Raw genomic sequence first — 18,493 nt, 5'->3', positions numbered from 1 at the left:
TCATATTTGAAAAATCATAACTCAGTACTTATTGGAGATAGAGAGTTCCGAATGATCTCATTTCATTCAGAATTTTATGATCTTAAAAAAAGGCAAGAGAAAATTTTTGTCGGGTCACTGATTTTGCCAGAAATAGCTGAAAACTGGAAAATGAACCTAAAATACGAGGTTTTTGGGCCACTCAGTATATAGCACAAGGGAATTTTACATGAAGAATTTGGTTCTGAACCTCTCTCCAGACTCCAAATAAAATATTGAAAAATCTGCTGTGTCGCACTCACACAACTTTCCTTGCCGTTATGAAAATTGATCAACTGACGCTAGTGTTCCCGCGCATCTCAAGTCTAATTATAAACAAAGTTCTGAGCCAGCTGTTGACAGGAAAATAACGCTCGAGACATACGAGGTCTGCTATCTCTTCATAGTGAATCATTTAATAGAATCAACAGTTGCCAACAGTTTGCAATTATTGGATAATCACATTTTCTCGAATTTCGTGCTTTTTTCAATTTCAGGTGGAAATGCTACTGAACATTAATTGTAGAGATTTTCATGCTCAATCTTTAAAACTAGAAATTTTTTGTTTAAATTATATCTGAAGCCTGATAATTGGGAATCTGAAATCAAACTTTGCATTGATGGGGCGGAGCTCCTGGAATTTTTACAGATATAGGACTTGTGGCAGTTGATAGAGCTTATCAATGACTATTCTAGGTATAAATTTAATCGAAATCGTTGGAGCCGTTTTCGAGAAAATCGAGAAAACCCCTGTTTTTGACTACATTTTCGCCGTTTTAGCCGCCATCTTGAATTGCATTTGATCGAAATTGTTCGTGTCGGATCCTTATATTGTAAGGACCTTGAGTTTCAAATTTCAAGTCATTCCGTTGATTGGGAGATGAGATATCGTGTACAGTGTACACAGACGCATACACACACACACACACACACACACATACATACAGACCAATACCCAAAAACCACTTTTTTGGACTCTCAGGGGACCTTGAAATGTATAGAAATTAAGAAATTGGGGTACCTTATTTTTTTCGGAAAGCAATACTTTCCTTACCTATGGTAATAGGGCAAGGAAAGTAAAAATCAGAACTACGATATAAATTGCAAGCAACCCCCTTTTTTTATGTCTATATTAACTGGACTTTACTGTTCCCCAATATTTATATTTGTCAAATATTTGTTTAAATGTCAATAAATATTGTTAAACATAATTTTTTAGAATTTTCTGAGACTGTGGTGTCGCATCACAGCAGAGACACAATAGTAACGCTGGTTACACACTGGGCGGTTTCTGCCGCGGCGGCGAAACCGCCGTCGCCGCCTCGAAAAAAGTCGAGCTTACACATTCAGCGGAAAAAATACCGCCAAACATCGAGCGGCAAAAGTACCGCCACGTATGATCAGTAGCCAAAATAATTCTTGTAGCTCTTCATCGCAAATGTGTTGTGACTTCTCTGTTTCATGAGTGTTCAGTTAATTGTATTTTGCACATTTTTTAAAAGTATATATTATTAAGTGTTCAACTCAAAATGGAAAGGCAACAACTTTTACAACTTTTGTTGTACCGTCGAAGGAAAAGAAGACAGCAGAGAAATCGCCTTGTTTGAATTAATTGAAATGAACGTTTTTATTAAATCGACAGCGATATACAACATATTACAGTTTTTTCTTTGTCATCCAGAGTTTCAAAATCCCCCCTAATCTCCAGACACACTTCCTTCCACGCATTCCTTGTTGCATCTCGATCCTTAAATATGTTGAGTGTTTTGTCTGACAAAACTGGCCTCTGTTCTATAAATGATATTAACTCATTGTCTATTAACTTACTCATTTTCTCACATTCGTCAACCACAAACACTTGAAACAATAAATAAATGTTATAAACAACTTACAAACTTTACAACAAGACACAAATTAAAAGGCTGATTTTCGAAGACCTCTGTCTTGGAGCAAATGGGTAAGACGACTGATCAGCGGCGACGGTAGACAACCCCCAAATGTGTTAACGCCCATTTGGTCACGTACGCCACTGCGTAGACTAAAGAGCGGCAAAAACACCGCCAGCCACAGTGGCAGTGGACGGCTGCACAGCTGCCGCCAACGGCAATATCGCCGCGCGGCGTTTCTGCCGCTCATTGTATAAGCTTCCATTCAAGTCCATAGACTACTGCTCGAACGGCGGCGACGGCGAAATTACCGCCCCGGCAGAAACCGCCCAACGTGTAATCGGCGTTAGGCGATCGCTCAAGGAACCCGGGATTAACAATTCAAGACGGGATACTTACGGGGGGGGGGGCAGTTGCTGATCTCGCCCAGGGCGGCAAAGTCCCTAGGGCCGTGCCTGATCATGACCTCAGCTTATGTAAAGACACAGTTAGTAGACAACTGTCTACTAACGTTGATGGAAATATACATTTTAAAGATGTTCAATGTTTTTGAACGGGTAGTATTATAGTCCACTAGACAGCTGATTTATGATGAATAATTATATAATCTGATTTTTACGGTAATATTGGCGTATGAAGGAGGCTCCTTTTTCCTTTTATACTATCCTTGAAAAGCAAAATTTCCAAAAACCTTGTATATACGTCGACGTGCAATTTGAAAAGAACATACCTGTCAAATTTCATGAAAATCTATTACCGCGTTTCGCCGTAAATGAACAACATATAAAAATCTAAACATTAAGAGAAATGCCAAACCGTCGACTTGAATCTTAGACCTCTCTTCGCTCGGTCAATTATTGTCATAAAGCAGATTTCTATTAATTATTAGTAGGCTAAATTAATTTTGATTTGGACTGTAGTATAAAATTGAAAAGGTACAGTTTTTGGCATAAGCCAAATAAGTGTAAAATAATTGTACGGATGTATAATAATACCTCAGATGTGCCTTGGCATTGATGCGTGTATTCGAAATCAAACAGTCCGTAGCGGCATTCGCCAGTTCCCGCCTTCTGCAGATCCTCTAGGAAAGCATCGTAGGCAGCATTGCGGTCGCCTGCAATTTCACCTTTGTTTAGAACATATATTGAACCTTGAGAGAATCCCAACATTTACGAGTTGCTTCTACTTTACACACTGACTGATTGTCAAGTGTGATGGAATAATTGACACTGGGTAGAAAATTGTATGTAGTCTATTGCTATAAATAAGCATTGTAATCTGTAGTAATTTAGATTTGCAAGCAATAAATACGAATAAACAGACTTTGATATCGTATCGCCTACCACATGATATTTTTGGCATAGTGAAAATGCACCTTTCTTCATCAAAATAGTACTTATATTAATTTTTTACTAAATTATATTAGTGAGTTTTCTTATAACGGTATTAACAGAACTAAAGAAAGGCTGTGACATAAGTAAATTGGAGAATATATAACTTTGGTAGAAAGTGTAAATTACTTGGGCGTTGCAGCTACATGAAAATTAATGTGACTAGTAAACAGGGAATAGTTAATGAAAAACACTGTTTTCTAGTCAATTCCACTTTCATTAATCTACAGGACCATAGTTATGTTGGAACCAACAAGTCTTCCTCTCAAGCCAGGGCCACACTTATCATGCATCGTTCTGTTTGCACTCCAATCCGATTACGGATGACAACGGCCTAGAACGGTGCATGCCAAACATGTCCGCCATATGATCAACACCAACCCTCCCCCTCCCCCCACGCCACAGAAATATAAGTGTATATAATGAGTAGGATCGGAACACTGCTTTACAGGTGAATACAACACATTGGTAAACAGCTAAAGATGTATTGGTTTTAAAATCAAACTGCAGTCATAAATTCTGTAATATAATAAAGAAAATAATGATTGATTGGCTTTTACATGTACGGGATAGGAATACACGAATGACGCAGCTACAGATCTGAATAAATTGAAATTTTGCAAATAGATTCTTAATTTACCGAGAATGGTTAGAGGCCTATTATCAGATCTACAATATTTTAGTACGTCAAGTTTTCAGTTTGTCAAGTTGACAATTCGTCAACAGGTTTTCAGTTCGTCAAGCTTCTTCCAGTTTGTTATAATTAGCTTGTGAAGCCTAGTTTCCATTCTGGTAATTTGCAATAACTAGCTGTGCAAGCTTGTTGAGCAATTTTTACAACTTTTCCTGTATTGTTTTCATTTTGGCGCAAACTGCATGAGAGTGGGTGCAATAAAAACGTAGACGCTAACTTAGCATTAACGTGAGGCCTTTCTCTAGAGACTTTGAGCACTTTAAAAATATATTAAAATGACCAAAAATCACCTATTTTTGGGTATTTTTGGAAATCTGACTTACGCATGCAGTTTTTGGGGGCGCTGGATCCAAATAAAAAACAGAATCGTTCTACCTTTATTTATAAGTAAGTTTGAATTTGAGAGAAAAATAGGTGAGTAATCAATTGCGAAATACGAATCCGCAACAACATTTGCGCCGCGGAACATTGAGCGGGCACAAGGAACTCCCTAGTTGAAATGTTGTGTACCGTTTCCATTATTACAAGTGCCCATCATTCGATCTCTAGTCATGTTGCAGCACTGAATCTGTGGTAATGAAAACGAAGCTTGAGTGATCATAGATAAAATAGTGTATTCAAAGGGAGAAAGTAGCTTATACATTTACGGGATATGAAATACATGTTTGACGCATCATCGCGTCTGAACTACTGAACTGATTAACTTGAAATTTTACATGAAGATTCTTGATTCACCGATCAAATTAATAGATTATAGGCCTATTTTCACATATTAATCAATTAAGTTAATTATAATTTTGAAAATAAAAAATTGTTTCTGTGATACAAAGTTTACTCAAGATAAAAGCGGAGCACCCGCAAGGGTCTATTTTAAAACTTGACGTAATGAAATTTTGAAGACTTGAAAATAGGCCTACATAACCATCGTCGGTTAATTAAGAATCTATATGCAAAATTTCAAGTAAATCAGTCCAGTAGTGCAGACGTGATGATGCGTCAAACATAATTTCCCTGTGCCGTACGTGTACAAACAAACCAGTTCTTTACATTATTATAGTATAGATTATTACAGTTGTTAATACTTTCAATATCAGCATGGAACTATAAAACTAAATTTAATAGTTTTGGGCTTTAAATAGACTCTTGCAGACCACGGGTCACCTGCTAGAAATGAAATAAAGTGGAATAAATTACAAAGAATCAATGTTTTTCAATTACTAACTTCTAAGAATGTTTCAAAACAAATTTTGCTACAAATTTACCATAATGCTTTTTCATTTGTATAGGATGTTTAACTCTATAATTCCGATTTCACTCGGATTATTTTATATATGCGAATAATGTTATAATTTTCTTGCAAATGCATTGTTTGTTGAACACTGTGATATCTTGTCTCGGCAACCAATGATCTTTCAACAATAGGTGACCATACTCACATTGTAAATTATACAATAAATTTGAATAATGAATATATTTTGAAATTTAATTATCAAAATTTCTCATCATCCATAATCCAACATGCAATGCTAATGTGAATTGTCTTTAATTTTGTGAATCACTGGTTATTGATTCAACCAATAATAGATGTCTATGTGATTTTATAAATTTGATTCAATAAACCTCCTAATTTCAATTGATTTCAGATCTACTCCTTATTTAGAACTACCAAATCTACAAATTTCAATAGTTGAAAGAACTAATTTTACTGATGCAGAACAGTGCAGATCAAACGACTCGTCCACTGAGACAAAGGTTACCAACGATTAGATTCCGTAGATTGTCTGGACCTCTGTCCAGATCCTACAACAAAATACGTATAACATTGATCTAAACATTTTCCATTGTTTACGAAAATCTCACCTATGTATTCCACATCGATTTGTTTCTCATCTTTGATGTGAAAGACTACGTATCTGTGCTTCTTATCTTTCTTAATTTCTTCGTATGTTGTTTTACAAACATCTGATACTGTCACACCAGAAGCCTGAAATCAAACAAATATATTATTACTTACATAATATCAATACCCTTGTGAATGAAAGTTGTATAATATAATATACATAACAATACAGTAGGCAACACCATGTAGCAAACACAGCATCAATTTATTAATGACAATGTATGTATTTAATGTATTAATTGGTGGAGAGACAGTTGTAGGTTAGTAATAGTGCCATCAAGTCCTGTACAATGAAGAAGAGCCACATTAAGCATTTGAATAACATTAATTTGGGTGTAAGGGCTCTTTGCTTAGTTCTATGGTATCACTCAAAGCATCAGACTAAACGAGTACTGAATTAGAAGAGAGAAACCAACTGTAATAATTTTGTGAATGAAAGCTCTCTTACAATCAAATTATTTCCAACCAATAAATCATACACGCCGAACCAAGAACATTGAAGCTGGTTTCCCACAAATCAGTATCAGTGTACGGCATAGTAAAAATATTAACATGCATGAGTTCTGATTTAGACTATTCCCACACTCAGCACGGTCAACCGAGTATAAAAAGTTCCATTAGAAGTTATTTGGAATAATACACCAGTCACATTCAGTGGCACTAATATTATGTGAGAATCAAGCTTTAATCGGCAGGAGACGACATACCAGTATGGAGGGAACATTTATTTATTTACACACAAGATCCTTGTGAGACAAGCCTACTAAATTATACATCGAAAGGATCAATCTGGAGGTTTGGTGCAAAACAAGAGAATAATAATAATACCCGCAGTATGAGTCTATATGAAAGAAATAATGTATCATTTTTATTCAAGGAAAAAACCCTTCAACTCTGAAGTTGTAATCTTCTAATAACGAATATAAGCCATTGACAGAAAGACAGCAAATAGTAGTGTACTACTACTATTTTTATACATATAAAGTGAGATGACGCAAGGGTCGATGGTGATGATGATGATGATGGCAGCCGGCCCCTCAACCGAGATCAATTTGAGCCGGTCGTCCCCCTACCACTTCCACCAGCGGCTGGCCTAACCTAAAATCAAAGCCGGGTCCTGAGCGACAGCTGTGAGCTGTGAGTCATTCACCTACTATCAACGCACAACCGACCAGACTAGACACTGCCGAATGCAGTGCTATGCTATACTCCACAACACCAGACATTCAAACTTGTTATCCCACTGAAAACTCCTCACATTGCGCACATATTTCAACCAACTCCATTGAGTAGCATAAGCTTACTTGATGGTATCAAATACAGTGTTTGCAGCAAATGGCTCAATTCCTATTAAACACAGACTATCCTATCCATTCGTTAATGTAGATAGTTCCATATATTTTCCCCAAAATTCATCCAAATAATCCTACGTTGGCCATGTGTTGAATTGGTGTTCAATTGCTAGAGTGTAAATCACTGTGTCACAAAGAAGTGGAATAACCCGAACTAACAAACTGAGCCTGAGCCTAACAATTACAACAAACGCTAAACAGTTACCCACCTAAACCAGTCAACCTAAATCATTACTCATCACATTAAAGATCAATAAATGATTCCTTTTTAAATAACCCCATTCGGAGTAACCGAGCTATTGCTCATTTGATAGCATATGGTTTTTCTCTAATGGCGGATTAATGATAAAATACCGCAAGGCATATTATCGACAACAAATTAAATAAATAAAATAAAAATGAAAGACGAAACGAAATAAATTTAATTCAACGCTACGTGATTCATGAGTAATATTGTCTGATTCAATCTAGATAAATTTTTATTTAGGCTATTATTAAATAATATGATGTATACATTTTATACATCACTCAAATTGGTTATTGCCAATAATTTACAAGTCACTCTAATTCACTGCAAATCAATTACTTCAGAGAAGTTACTTTTTGTAGTAAATGTACATGAATAGGCAGGATGACTGATGAAATATGTATTTGAAGTGTATTCTACGAATAGAGCCAATATAACATTATTTGTGATGAACTCAAGACAAAAGTGTATCTAGATTCAATTAATTAGAAATTTTAATTACAAGTTGAAAATAAATTTACTAGAAAGTCATCCTGGAGTGAATCATCCAATATATTAAGGTTGAAGAGTGGAAGAGATTAAATTCATTACGAAGTAATCAAGATGGCGTTATACCAAAGTTATGTAAATTACCTTTGGTTCCCATGTAAAAACTCCCAACCTTCAAGAGTTGCAAGAAAAATTATGACAGCAAGCCGGTAATCGAAACAAGGAAATTGAATCAGTCCATGTTAGTCATCCAATTCTTTCTCACCCAGACGCAAATAATTCTTGGAATTTCAACTAACAATACAGGTAATGACAGAGAATTTTACTTCAGCCGTTGAATGCTGGGTGAGTCAGCAAGCTGAGCAATGTTGCGTGCTTTTAGTCAACTGTGAGCACACTCAAACAGCACTGGTACAGTGTAGTAATACCAGAGACAACTGATACAAGTTACACTATCTTTTCTCTATGGTAATACTCATAATAAACAGTACAAGAACAATTAAAATTGTCTTTAATTATATACATTAAAAGAGTTTATTAATTCACAAACAAGCTGATAATATTTACGAGAATTGAATAGTTTGTAGCAATAGAAATTTGCTGTGGCCAACCAAACTAGAAGAATCAGTATGCAGCATTTGAAGCCATAATGGAAACGTTTCTTTGCCAGTTGCATTAGCAAGAACGCAAAAATAGTATTGCATGAAGGAACGAATACAGACATAACTTGACCGTAGAGAGCATGATCGCTACAACTGACTACAGCAGATGAGAGGGACTCCCTCTGCTGGTGATGATCTTGGTGAAATCAATAGAGGTCTTCTTGTGCAATTTGATTCATTACAAATCTCACCCAAAATCAGAACTCAGGAGCAAATTATTTTCCATATCCTCCACTTCATTCTTGGTATATTATATTAACAGAAAATAACATGAAAAATTACTACTGTACCTAAACTCAATATTCAAGACTACCAAGGAAATTAGAACTTCAAGATAGTGTTCAAAAAGAAGACAGCGAAAAATCCTCAACAACTTGCAAACTGTGGAGGTGGTTCTAATTCCGTAAGCTCCAATTTTTGGCAAACATGTAGCCTGTAATCGGTTTTTTATTGCGGTGTATTTTTGTGAGTTATACACGTTTAGAACGACTTATAGTCACAACATGAACTGAGAATCTATCAAATTACTTTGTGACTTGTCAATGACGAAACAAAGATTATCCAATTATATAGAAAATGCAACAATTCTCATACGTCTTACGTGGAGTGAGTGTTCCATGAAATCATCAGAGCACTGAGATTCTTTGTCCCGATACTAATTGAATTTACCCGTCTTCCAAGATTTTATTTCAAAATTAAGAAATAACTGAATTTTATTCTGTTAAAAATAAAAAATTGCAACCCTGCACAACATAATTTAAATAAAACTAGTGATAAAGCGAGACTTGAAGTCTCTTTTGACTTTTTGACAGAAGGAAGCAGTTATTTCTATTCCTATTTCTGGATGGTCCAATATTCAAATTGAGATAAAGTTTACGTGAGATAATAGCCCGATCAAATAGTTTTGTAAATTATCACAGTAGTTAATACTTTTAACATCAGCATGGAATCATGAAACTAAATTTAATCTAGTAACACCTGCTCTTTGAGGATATTTTAGAATTTAGATAAAGTACTGACATTAAAACGACTTATCAAATCCACAGTGCAGCTACTACTTGGAATGATTGTGATTCCAACAATAATAATTGCAATTATAAATTTTTTACATTGAAGCTGATTTGACGATGTGATCAGGATAATTATTGAAATGCATATAAGGTAATTAAAGGTAAATGTGTAAACATCAATTGAAGAGATTAGGATAGGAACCCTTTTCAGTGAATATAGAAATACTGAACAAAGATATACAGATAGGAGTATTTTTTCAACTTATAATAGTTTGGAATGACAACTTATAAAACGTTGTATTTGAAGAACCAAATCCATCCATTCTTGTCGTATTACTTACTATTTCAGAGTTTCTAGTTTTTATATAAACTTCCTGAAATGAATGCTTTACGTCAGCAGAGAACAGAGGGCTTCAAAGTTAAAAATTTAGAGAAAAAGTGTATTTTTGTGTTGGGAATAGGAAGCGATGTAGCTCATTAGGGGAGACGAGCGCTCTAAATGCCGGGTGAAATCGATGGTTGAGAGTTGAGAGCCTGTTGTCTGCTCTGCTCTGCTCTGTCTGGAGCTTTGCCAGCGCCAACAGGCAAGTGGCAAACCAACCGACCAAACCCCACTTTAATGGGTTCACTTAAAAGATGAACATTCACGTCATAAATGAATAACCAATATTTCATTCTTATATTGTATGTGAATCTGTAGTAAACGGACAGGACGTTAAAATAATTGAGACCCATAATATGCACCAATCTCAGTTGAAAATATATAAATAAGCTGTTCGTTTGGGATTGCCTCAGATCTGCGATATTTTAATTGTCTAGTATATGAACAAAAGTGCCACAGATCTGCGATATTTTAAATTGTCAAGTGTATGAACATAACCTAAAATGTACTTTTTAATTAGGTTTTAAAGGTGAAAGGGAAGGTTAGGGAGGATGGATTTTGGCTTTTAAATTACAATATATCAATGTTATTTGAAATATTTCGATACTTTTGGATAATAGACACAAATAAAAAGTTCAAATACTCGCACATATGTATGACAACTGTTCGTTTTAATTCGGAATATAAGATTCAAATTCAAAATAATAAAATTGAAATACAAGAGCTACAAGACTTAACCTATTTCGCACTTGGGGCCGGTTTCCGAGCTCGGGATCTATAAGTTCTGGACTTACAGAATCTAGGACTAAAATAAGCTCTCGGGTCTAAATTGACTTTCTGAGTCACGATTTTATCTTCTAAACTCCGGAGTCTATCAAGTTCTCGACTTATTTGAGTCCAGGACTTTAACGCAGTAAAGGAGAGGGAAATTCACAATATTTTGCTGTTGTATTGTTGGCATTATAGCAAAACGAAAATAGCTGATTACAGCGGGACAATTCAAATGAGCATGCTCTTCAAACTATTTATTGTGATAGTATATTTCGCACCTAGGGCCGAAAATGAGACTTTTCCAGCTCGAGATCGGTTTTCAAGTCTGCGGCCGTAGGCCGAGGACTAGAAAAAATTGAGAGCCGGAATTGTATATTTCACACCTACAGCAGAAAATGAGATTTTTCCAGCTCGAAATCGGTTTTCAAGTCTGCGGCCGTAGGCCGGGGACTAGAAAAGATTGAGAGCCGGAAAAACATTTTTGCCCGTGGTGCGAACGATATTTTTTGCCACACTACAGGTATTGCTGACAAAATAAATAAAGAATACAAAATAAAGAATACTCGTTATCGTACCTATCTCTTGATTTTAGTGGTAGAAGATTTGCAGTCAGGATTTCAGATTCTTTTAAAATTTCACTTGGAAAATCACGGGCGTCGTCATCTTCAAGCATTTTTGAAAATTCGGAATGCGCTAATCAACAATAAATAATTGAATAAAAATTGTTGCGAAGCAACCATTGTTTATTAGGCACAAAACTGAAAGGTCATAGCTCTAGCAAATCTGAGGTACCGTAATCTGAATATCAGGAAATTGTCCAAGTATCTTTATTTTTTTCATTTTCAGTGGATACAATTACAAATCATATTATAAATAAGATGGGGAAAGAACAACAGGCATGCATACCCCAAAACTATTCTGTTACCAAATTTAGATAATGAATAACATGTCCGAAAGCATAGGTTGTTTTTAATGGTTTCAAGTACAGTAGTTCCAAAATTATCCACCAGGTTTAGTGGTAAACGCAGTACTTAAGCTGGGTTTGGGTCGATTTCAATTTGTCTAAATAACCTAAAAGATTATATTATGTTCAATTATGTTTTAATGTGGGAGGTTTAGTTTATACTTTTTTTATTCTTTCAAATGGCAATACGATGATATTTTTATGAATGTTTTGATTCTTGAATAACGAACACAAAATGAAAAGTTTTTTGATCAGCTGTTTTAGCACACTTGAAATTTGGACAATCTGGATGTCAACAATGCTTGTTACCGTCGACTGCAGAAGTTGAGGTTAGAAGTCCTATCCTACTCTGAAAATCGAATCTGAATAGTTTATAATATCCTATTTGTATTTCATTCATCCAAATAAAATGATGGTATCTTATTTCAGAATATTTTATTCAATTCTAGAAGCATAAACTAATTCCGTTTCATAATAAACTATTTGTAAAAACGTTCAGCACCAATGGAATTGCCCAAGTAGTTCCAAAATTATCCACCAGGATTCGTGGCAAACGCAGTACCAAATGAGGTTAGAGGTTGGATTCTATTATACTCTGAAAATTGAATTGCAATAGTTTATACTATCTTATTTGTATTTCAATCATCCAAATAAATTTATAGTATCTCATTGCAATAGTATATTTCGCACCTAGGGCTGAAAGGAATGTGAAACATTCTAATTAATAGGTTTTTATATATCTTAAAGGCACGCAAACTCAATATTGTTATTTTCGGTAGAATTAAAAAAAGATTCATCCAAACTCATGAATTCTTTCGTAATATTTCCAGTCATATGGACATATAATTATAATATTTAAATTACCTGATTCCTTTTTCTTTAATTAATTTACATTACCTAATCATTAAATGCAAGATTACTATTTGGAGTTAACGGAATCGCTGATTTTTAAATTTATTCAATAAATTATATTATTATCAAGATAATATTAACAAAGAATAATATTATATTTACACATAATATATATTATTATTCAATTCATTCAGAAGATGTCACATATACAGATATAGTTTTGTGGTCACCTAAGCACAGGGTACGCCACTTAAAATACAGATATAGTTGTGGTCCCTTAAGTGCAGAATATGGCACATATTAATAAATCCAATAATATATTGGCACAATCGAGATACAGCATTGGATATAAACTGTGGAAAAGCCAATAGTTCTACTTAATGATTTTAATAAACATGTAAGCAATTGAAAAAGAAAACACATAGCCCATTATTATTCACATTTAGTGATATTTCAAATCTTAAGCTCGTGGTAATGCAACTTAAACACACACACAACTGTGTTTCCGAAGCTGTAGGCCGAGGACTAGAAAAGATTGAGAGCCAGAAAAACATTTTTGCCCATGGTGCGAACACTATTTTCCGCCACACAGAAAAATAAACAATATATATATATATATTATATATATATATATATTATATATATATATATATATATGAGAATAATTGTTTATTAAGCACTTCCGAAAGCAGAAGTGGAAGTTCATAGCTCTAGCAAATCTGAGGTAATCTGAATATCAGGAAATTGTCCAAGTATTTTTATTTTTTATTCTGATTTGTCTAAATAACCTAAAAAATTATGTTCAATTATGTGGGAGGTTGAGTTTATACTTTTTTATTCTTTCAAATGACAATAAGATGATATTATTATACATGTTTTAATATTATTGAATAATAAACACAAATAATGAAAAGTTATTTGATCAGCTGTTTTAGCACACTTGAAATTTGCCCAATGTGAATGTCAATGTCAACAATGCTTGTTGTCGTCGACTTCGGCAGTTTAGGTTAGAAGTTCTATCCTACTCTGAAAATTGAATTTGAATAGTTTATATAATATCTTATTTGTATTTCATACATCCAAATAAAAAATGATAGTATCTTATTGCAAAATACTTTATTCAATTTCTAGAAGCATAAACAGATTCCGTTTCATAAACCATTTTGTAAACACGTTCACATCAAATCAGAATCAGCTGACTTCAAGGTTATTTTACAGCCCTAGGGCCGTAAAACTTTTACCGGCCTGGTCAGAAAACAATCATTTTCGGCCTTCATATGACGCACGAAAACCAGCTCATTACATCCAAGTGGGGCGAAAATAGCTATTTATGTATTAAGAGCGTAATGCGCGACTTTATCGCTCGCGCAAAACAGTTATCACGCGACGCGAAGCGGAGAGCAATAAAGAAGCATTACGCGCGAATTACATACAAAATTTTTTCTACAACTGCCCAAACCTGTTAAATTACTTATATCGGTGGAGTTACATACAATTACCGACTTTTTAGGTCAAGATCTGACTTTTTGGCGAGCTGCTTACAATCAGCTGATTGGGGAGTGTAAAGAAACTCTTCTGCGCATGCGCGAATGATTTGCGAGCGTAAAGTGTATCTACTGCGCATGCGCGGATGGTTAGCGAGGGAAAAAATAGATTCTCCTCAGAAATAAGCTGTTTTACGAGGAGAATTGAGTGTGTAATTTCTTTCTATACGCACAGTTGTAGAAAAAATACTTTATTCAATTTCTAGAAGCATAAACTGATTCAGTTTCATAAACCATTTTGTAAACACATTCACATCAAATCAGAATCAGCTGACTTCAAGGTTATTTTAGGGCCGTAAAACTTTTACCGGCCTGGTCAAAAAACAATCATTTTCGGCCTCCATATGACGCACGAAAACCAGCTCATTACATCCAAGTTGGGCGAAAAAATACGTTTCAATTTCTTTGTAGGCCTATTCAAAGCAAAACCTTTGAAAGGTGAATGAATAAACATTTCATTTTACGTTATGCTATTATTGATCATTGATCCTAACCAGTAATTTTGGAATAACATTTTAATTAGGCTATTGAGTTTAAAAATGTATTTGTTTTGAAAAACTGGAGTAATAATTTATTATTGTTATTATTATTATTATTAATAATATGTTGAATATGACATTGAATAATAACATTCAGATTGGAATACAAATTCCAAGGCAATCCTTGTATTATTTTGCTTGAACATTTTTAGGTTATGTCACAGTCGTAAAATGAGGTAAGTTTTTTAAGCATATTTCTGATACAATTTTATTCCAAAATGAACTTGCAGAATATAAATTATGAATTTAGATGGACTAATCCAAATAATTTAGGTATTCCATGATATCTATTTGGCTTTTTATCTACTCCAAAACAATAACTGAATTGTGTTTGCTCAGTTGAATTTAAGAGGAGTTGAATGGAATAGGGGCGTAACCCAGAAATTGGGATTTCGAGAAAATGGGCCTTGAAGTTTTCAACTAGTTTCAAAATAGAGAGGTTTTTTTCTAAATACTTGGAACTAGTATCATATGGTAGTTTGATATCTTATAAAGCTACAGTTAATCTATATTGAATGCTTAAAATATGCTTGTAACTGCCCTTATTCCATTCAACAGCTCAATACTGACCTTTTTCCATTCAAGTCACATTGAATGGAAGAAGGGCAGTTTCAGTCATTTGAGACTGCATTATATTTCAGCTGTAAAATAATAAAAAAATTGAATGGATGATGATTAATAGATAAAAGCCTAATAATAATGATATTTATTGAATTTATTTTTCAAAAATAAATAATAAATGATAACAAACAGAAAAGTTATAACAACCTAAATGGTATTAGTCTGCTGGACTTTGAAAATTTGTTCGAAACAGGCCTTTATGAGATAAGAAAAAAAGTTATATACATCTTAATATCAATAACCCAAGTGGTAGCTGCCTGAGACTTTGCTAATATATTGTCAAAAAATATGCCTTTTGGTTATCACTCAGGTATCGGTAAAGACGTAGGTTTAATAGAATAAAAAAATCAAGTTCCAATACTTTCTATTACTCAAAGTTAATTCTAAGATTTCAAAAGCAAAGTATAACGTATTAGAGCATAATAATCATGAAGCATTTCTGTTTACAACCAATCCAAAAGCCTAAGCTGAAAGCTCTGATCACAGACTGTGGAAACTAGAACTGCTGACAAACATAGCCTCCTAAAAATCAACGTCATGATCTCGAGAAAGAAGAGTGAAACTTTGCAGGTATACCAACTAAACTACGTAGATTCCAAAAAAGCATTTAACGGAAAAAGGGCAGAACTTGGTTTACGCCCCTATTCCATCTAGCCCCTAGAAATTTTCTGACCCTACCCCAGTCGAGGGTTTGAAATCACGCTGTTTCAAGTCCTGGACTTGACGATTTTTGATAAATCCTTGACTCGGAAAGAGGCGAGAATCTAATTCAAGTCCTGGACTTATAAGACCTTCACTCAGAAAGCGAAATTATAAACTCCAGGGTCTAACATGATCTCTAAAGTCCAGAGTCTATTCAAGTCCTTAACTACGTTAACGCTCTCTCTCTCGGAAAGCCAATTTTCCAGAGTTTGACTCCAGAGTTTAAAGCCAGTTAAAGTCTAGAACTTAGCTAAATCCCGAGCTCGGAAACCGGCCCTAAGTGTTATCTAAATGTGGGAGAGGAATAGCACAAGGTTACCTTATTTTTCCTCTCCCTATTATTTTGATAATGTACTTATTGTATAAATGAATAGAGAATGAATGAATGAAATGAATAAAAAAAAAAATAACATTCAATTCAGATAAATGCGACCATATCTTCATGTAATCAATGCTTAGCAGTAAACGTAGATGATGCATATGGCCGGCCCCCAGCAAGCACAAACCCTTCGGAATCGTCTTCTATTCACAACCGGACCAGACTGAATTTCACTAATTTGACTTGAATTTATATTAACTTTGAAATTCACTAATTTCATAAAATAGATCAACATTGGTTGAATTATACAGATGGTATAACATTTTTAGTCATGATTTTACGCACGAAATGATTTGATCACTTAGTCACGAGAAAGTGATTTAATCCAAGTTTTTTTATAGAAACGCGTCAAAAGAGTGTTAGTAACGTTAACTGTTGAATCTAAATGATTTATATTGTGACAATGACATTGCTCCTAGTTTAAATGGGTATTGTACACTTTTCCATCAGGATTGAATAGACGAGCTTTGACCATTATTTTTGGTCCCTAGATGCAATGTTGAGAGATAACAAAATATGAACTATTCACTCAATACTTCAACTACATTGGGCCATATGAATAAAGTTGAGTATTTGCTTATACTTCTAAAATATGGAGCATTTGCTTCAATTTCTATGAATAAACGTGAGCAAAACCTTTTTCTCAGGCTCATAAAAAAAATAGTTTGTGCATTTGCTCAAAAGTAAAAGCTTATACTCAAAATTGTATGAATAAACTAGCAAATTAAACTTGAGCAAATTAAACATTTGCTCAACTTTTGAAGCAAATGCTTCAAAAAAAGGTGAGTAGTCTAGAGCAGCTTATCACCTTTTGCTCATAGTAAAATGGCTCAACTAATTCTTATGAGGAAGAGGAAACTATATCAGATACGATCACAACCAATAGTTGAGAACTCTAAAACTCTTTTTAGATTCAACCATGATAATATATATATCACCATTATTCATACAAAAGGATAAATACAAAAGATACCTGATATAAAGATAGCCATCACAAAATAGGAAATAAGCATTTAAGAAGATGAGAGTGTAGACGATTATAAGAAGCTATTGATATTATAAGAATATGCTGGAGATTATTATAGAGATGACATTTTTTCACGCTATTATTTCAAAATTCTAAACTCAACTAACCTAAAACTATTCATAAATAGAAAACATAGCAGACGACGCAAACACAAGCGATGCCCCCTACTTGCATATTTAGCGCTTCCGTAAACTATAAAAACAAAGTGAGACTACAAAAGCGAATCAGCTGATGAACAATCTTTAAAATACGTGAGCATTTATTTGCTCCAGAGTTCAGGAGCATAAGGTAAGAATATAAGGTAAAGCTTATTCATATGAAAATGAGCAAATGCTTTTGCTTCTACCTTTTGCTTATGAGCAAAACCTTATGCTCCATGCTCTTGCTCATGAGCATTTGCTCTGGTTTTATTCATATGGGCCAATAATACTGCTTCAACTTTAGTAGGCGTACAACTAAAAATTAAATTGCTAAATTCCAACTTTAACAAAATCATTATCATGATTTTCAAACTTTGTTTGAAGAGTGCAACCAAAGAGGTAGTCTAGGAGAGTTAATACATAGTAAATACATTTCATTGAGAAGGGTAAGTTTTCTCAATCATTTTTAATTATAAATCTAATCTAGATCAATAGTACAGATAAATGAAGCTGTTTAGAAAACTTTGTTTATGAATGGGTTGAAAAATAGAACGACTTGTCAACGAATCTAATTCTAATGTATTAAAAATCTTAATATGCAAAGTCTCGCAAAATTTGTACAGAATACCTGATAAAAAATACATAGGAAATTATGGGCGAAATTTTGGCAAATGAATGTCTACAACTGAAAGTTGTATCATGAGCAGCATCGAATAGAAAGGCCATTCAAGCGGCTGGCTTAAAAAGGCAACGTGCAAACCAAGGAAATGTCATCGCTGGGGAAATGAGAGACCTTGGCCCCGTTGGAGAGGGGCACATTTCATTTGCCTTATTAAGGTGGATATCGCCACGCGACAGGTATGGATGGATGGATGACGTGTGTTAATAGTACTATTCAACATCGTCCAATCATGCCTGTCGTA

The 18,493-nt window shown here is 34.3% G+C and overlaps 1 protein-coding gene across 1 annotated transcript in view; it reads right to left on the bottom strand.

Annotated features, from left to right (window-relative positions):
* The window catches only part of LOC111053721 (cofilin/actin-depolymerizing factor homolog), a 34,379-nt gene that overhangs the window by 4,310 nt on the left and 11,576 nt on the right, over positions 1-18,493 (bottom strand). The window contains exons 2-3 of the mRNA XM_022340641.2: positions 5,850-5,973; positions 2,900-3,018 (exon numbers count right to left, since the gene is read on the bottom strand). Of these exons, the coding sequence (XP_022196333.1) occupies positions 2,900-3,018; positions 5,850-5,973 (243 nt within the window). The remainder of the gene's footprint in view (positions 1-2,899; positions 3,019-5,849; positions 5,974-18,493) is intronic.

This window comes from Nilaparvata lugens, chromosome 3, assembly GCF_014356525.2.
Source record: "Nilaparvata lugens isolate BPH chromosome 3, ASM1435652v1, whole genome shotgun sequence".
NCBI classification, from domain to species: domain Eukaryota; kingdom Metazoa; phylum Arthropoda; class Insecta; order Hemiptera; family Delphacidae; genus Nilaparvata; species Nilaparvata lugens.
The sequence above is the reverse complement of the archived record's forward strand: the minus strand, read 5'-3'. Positions and strand labels throughout refer to the sequence as shown.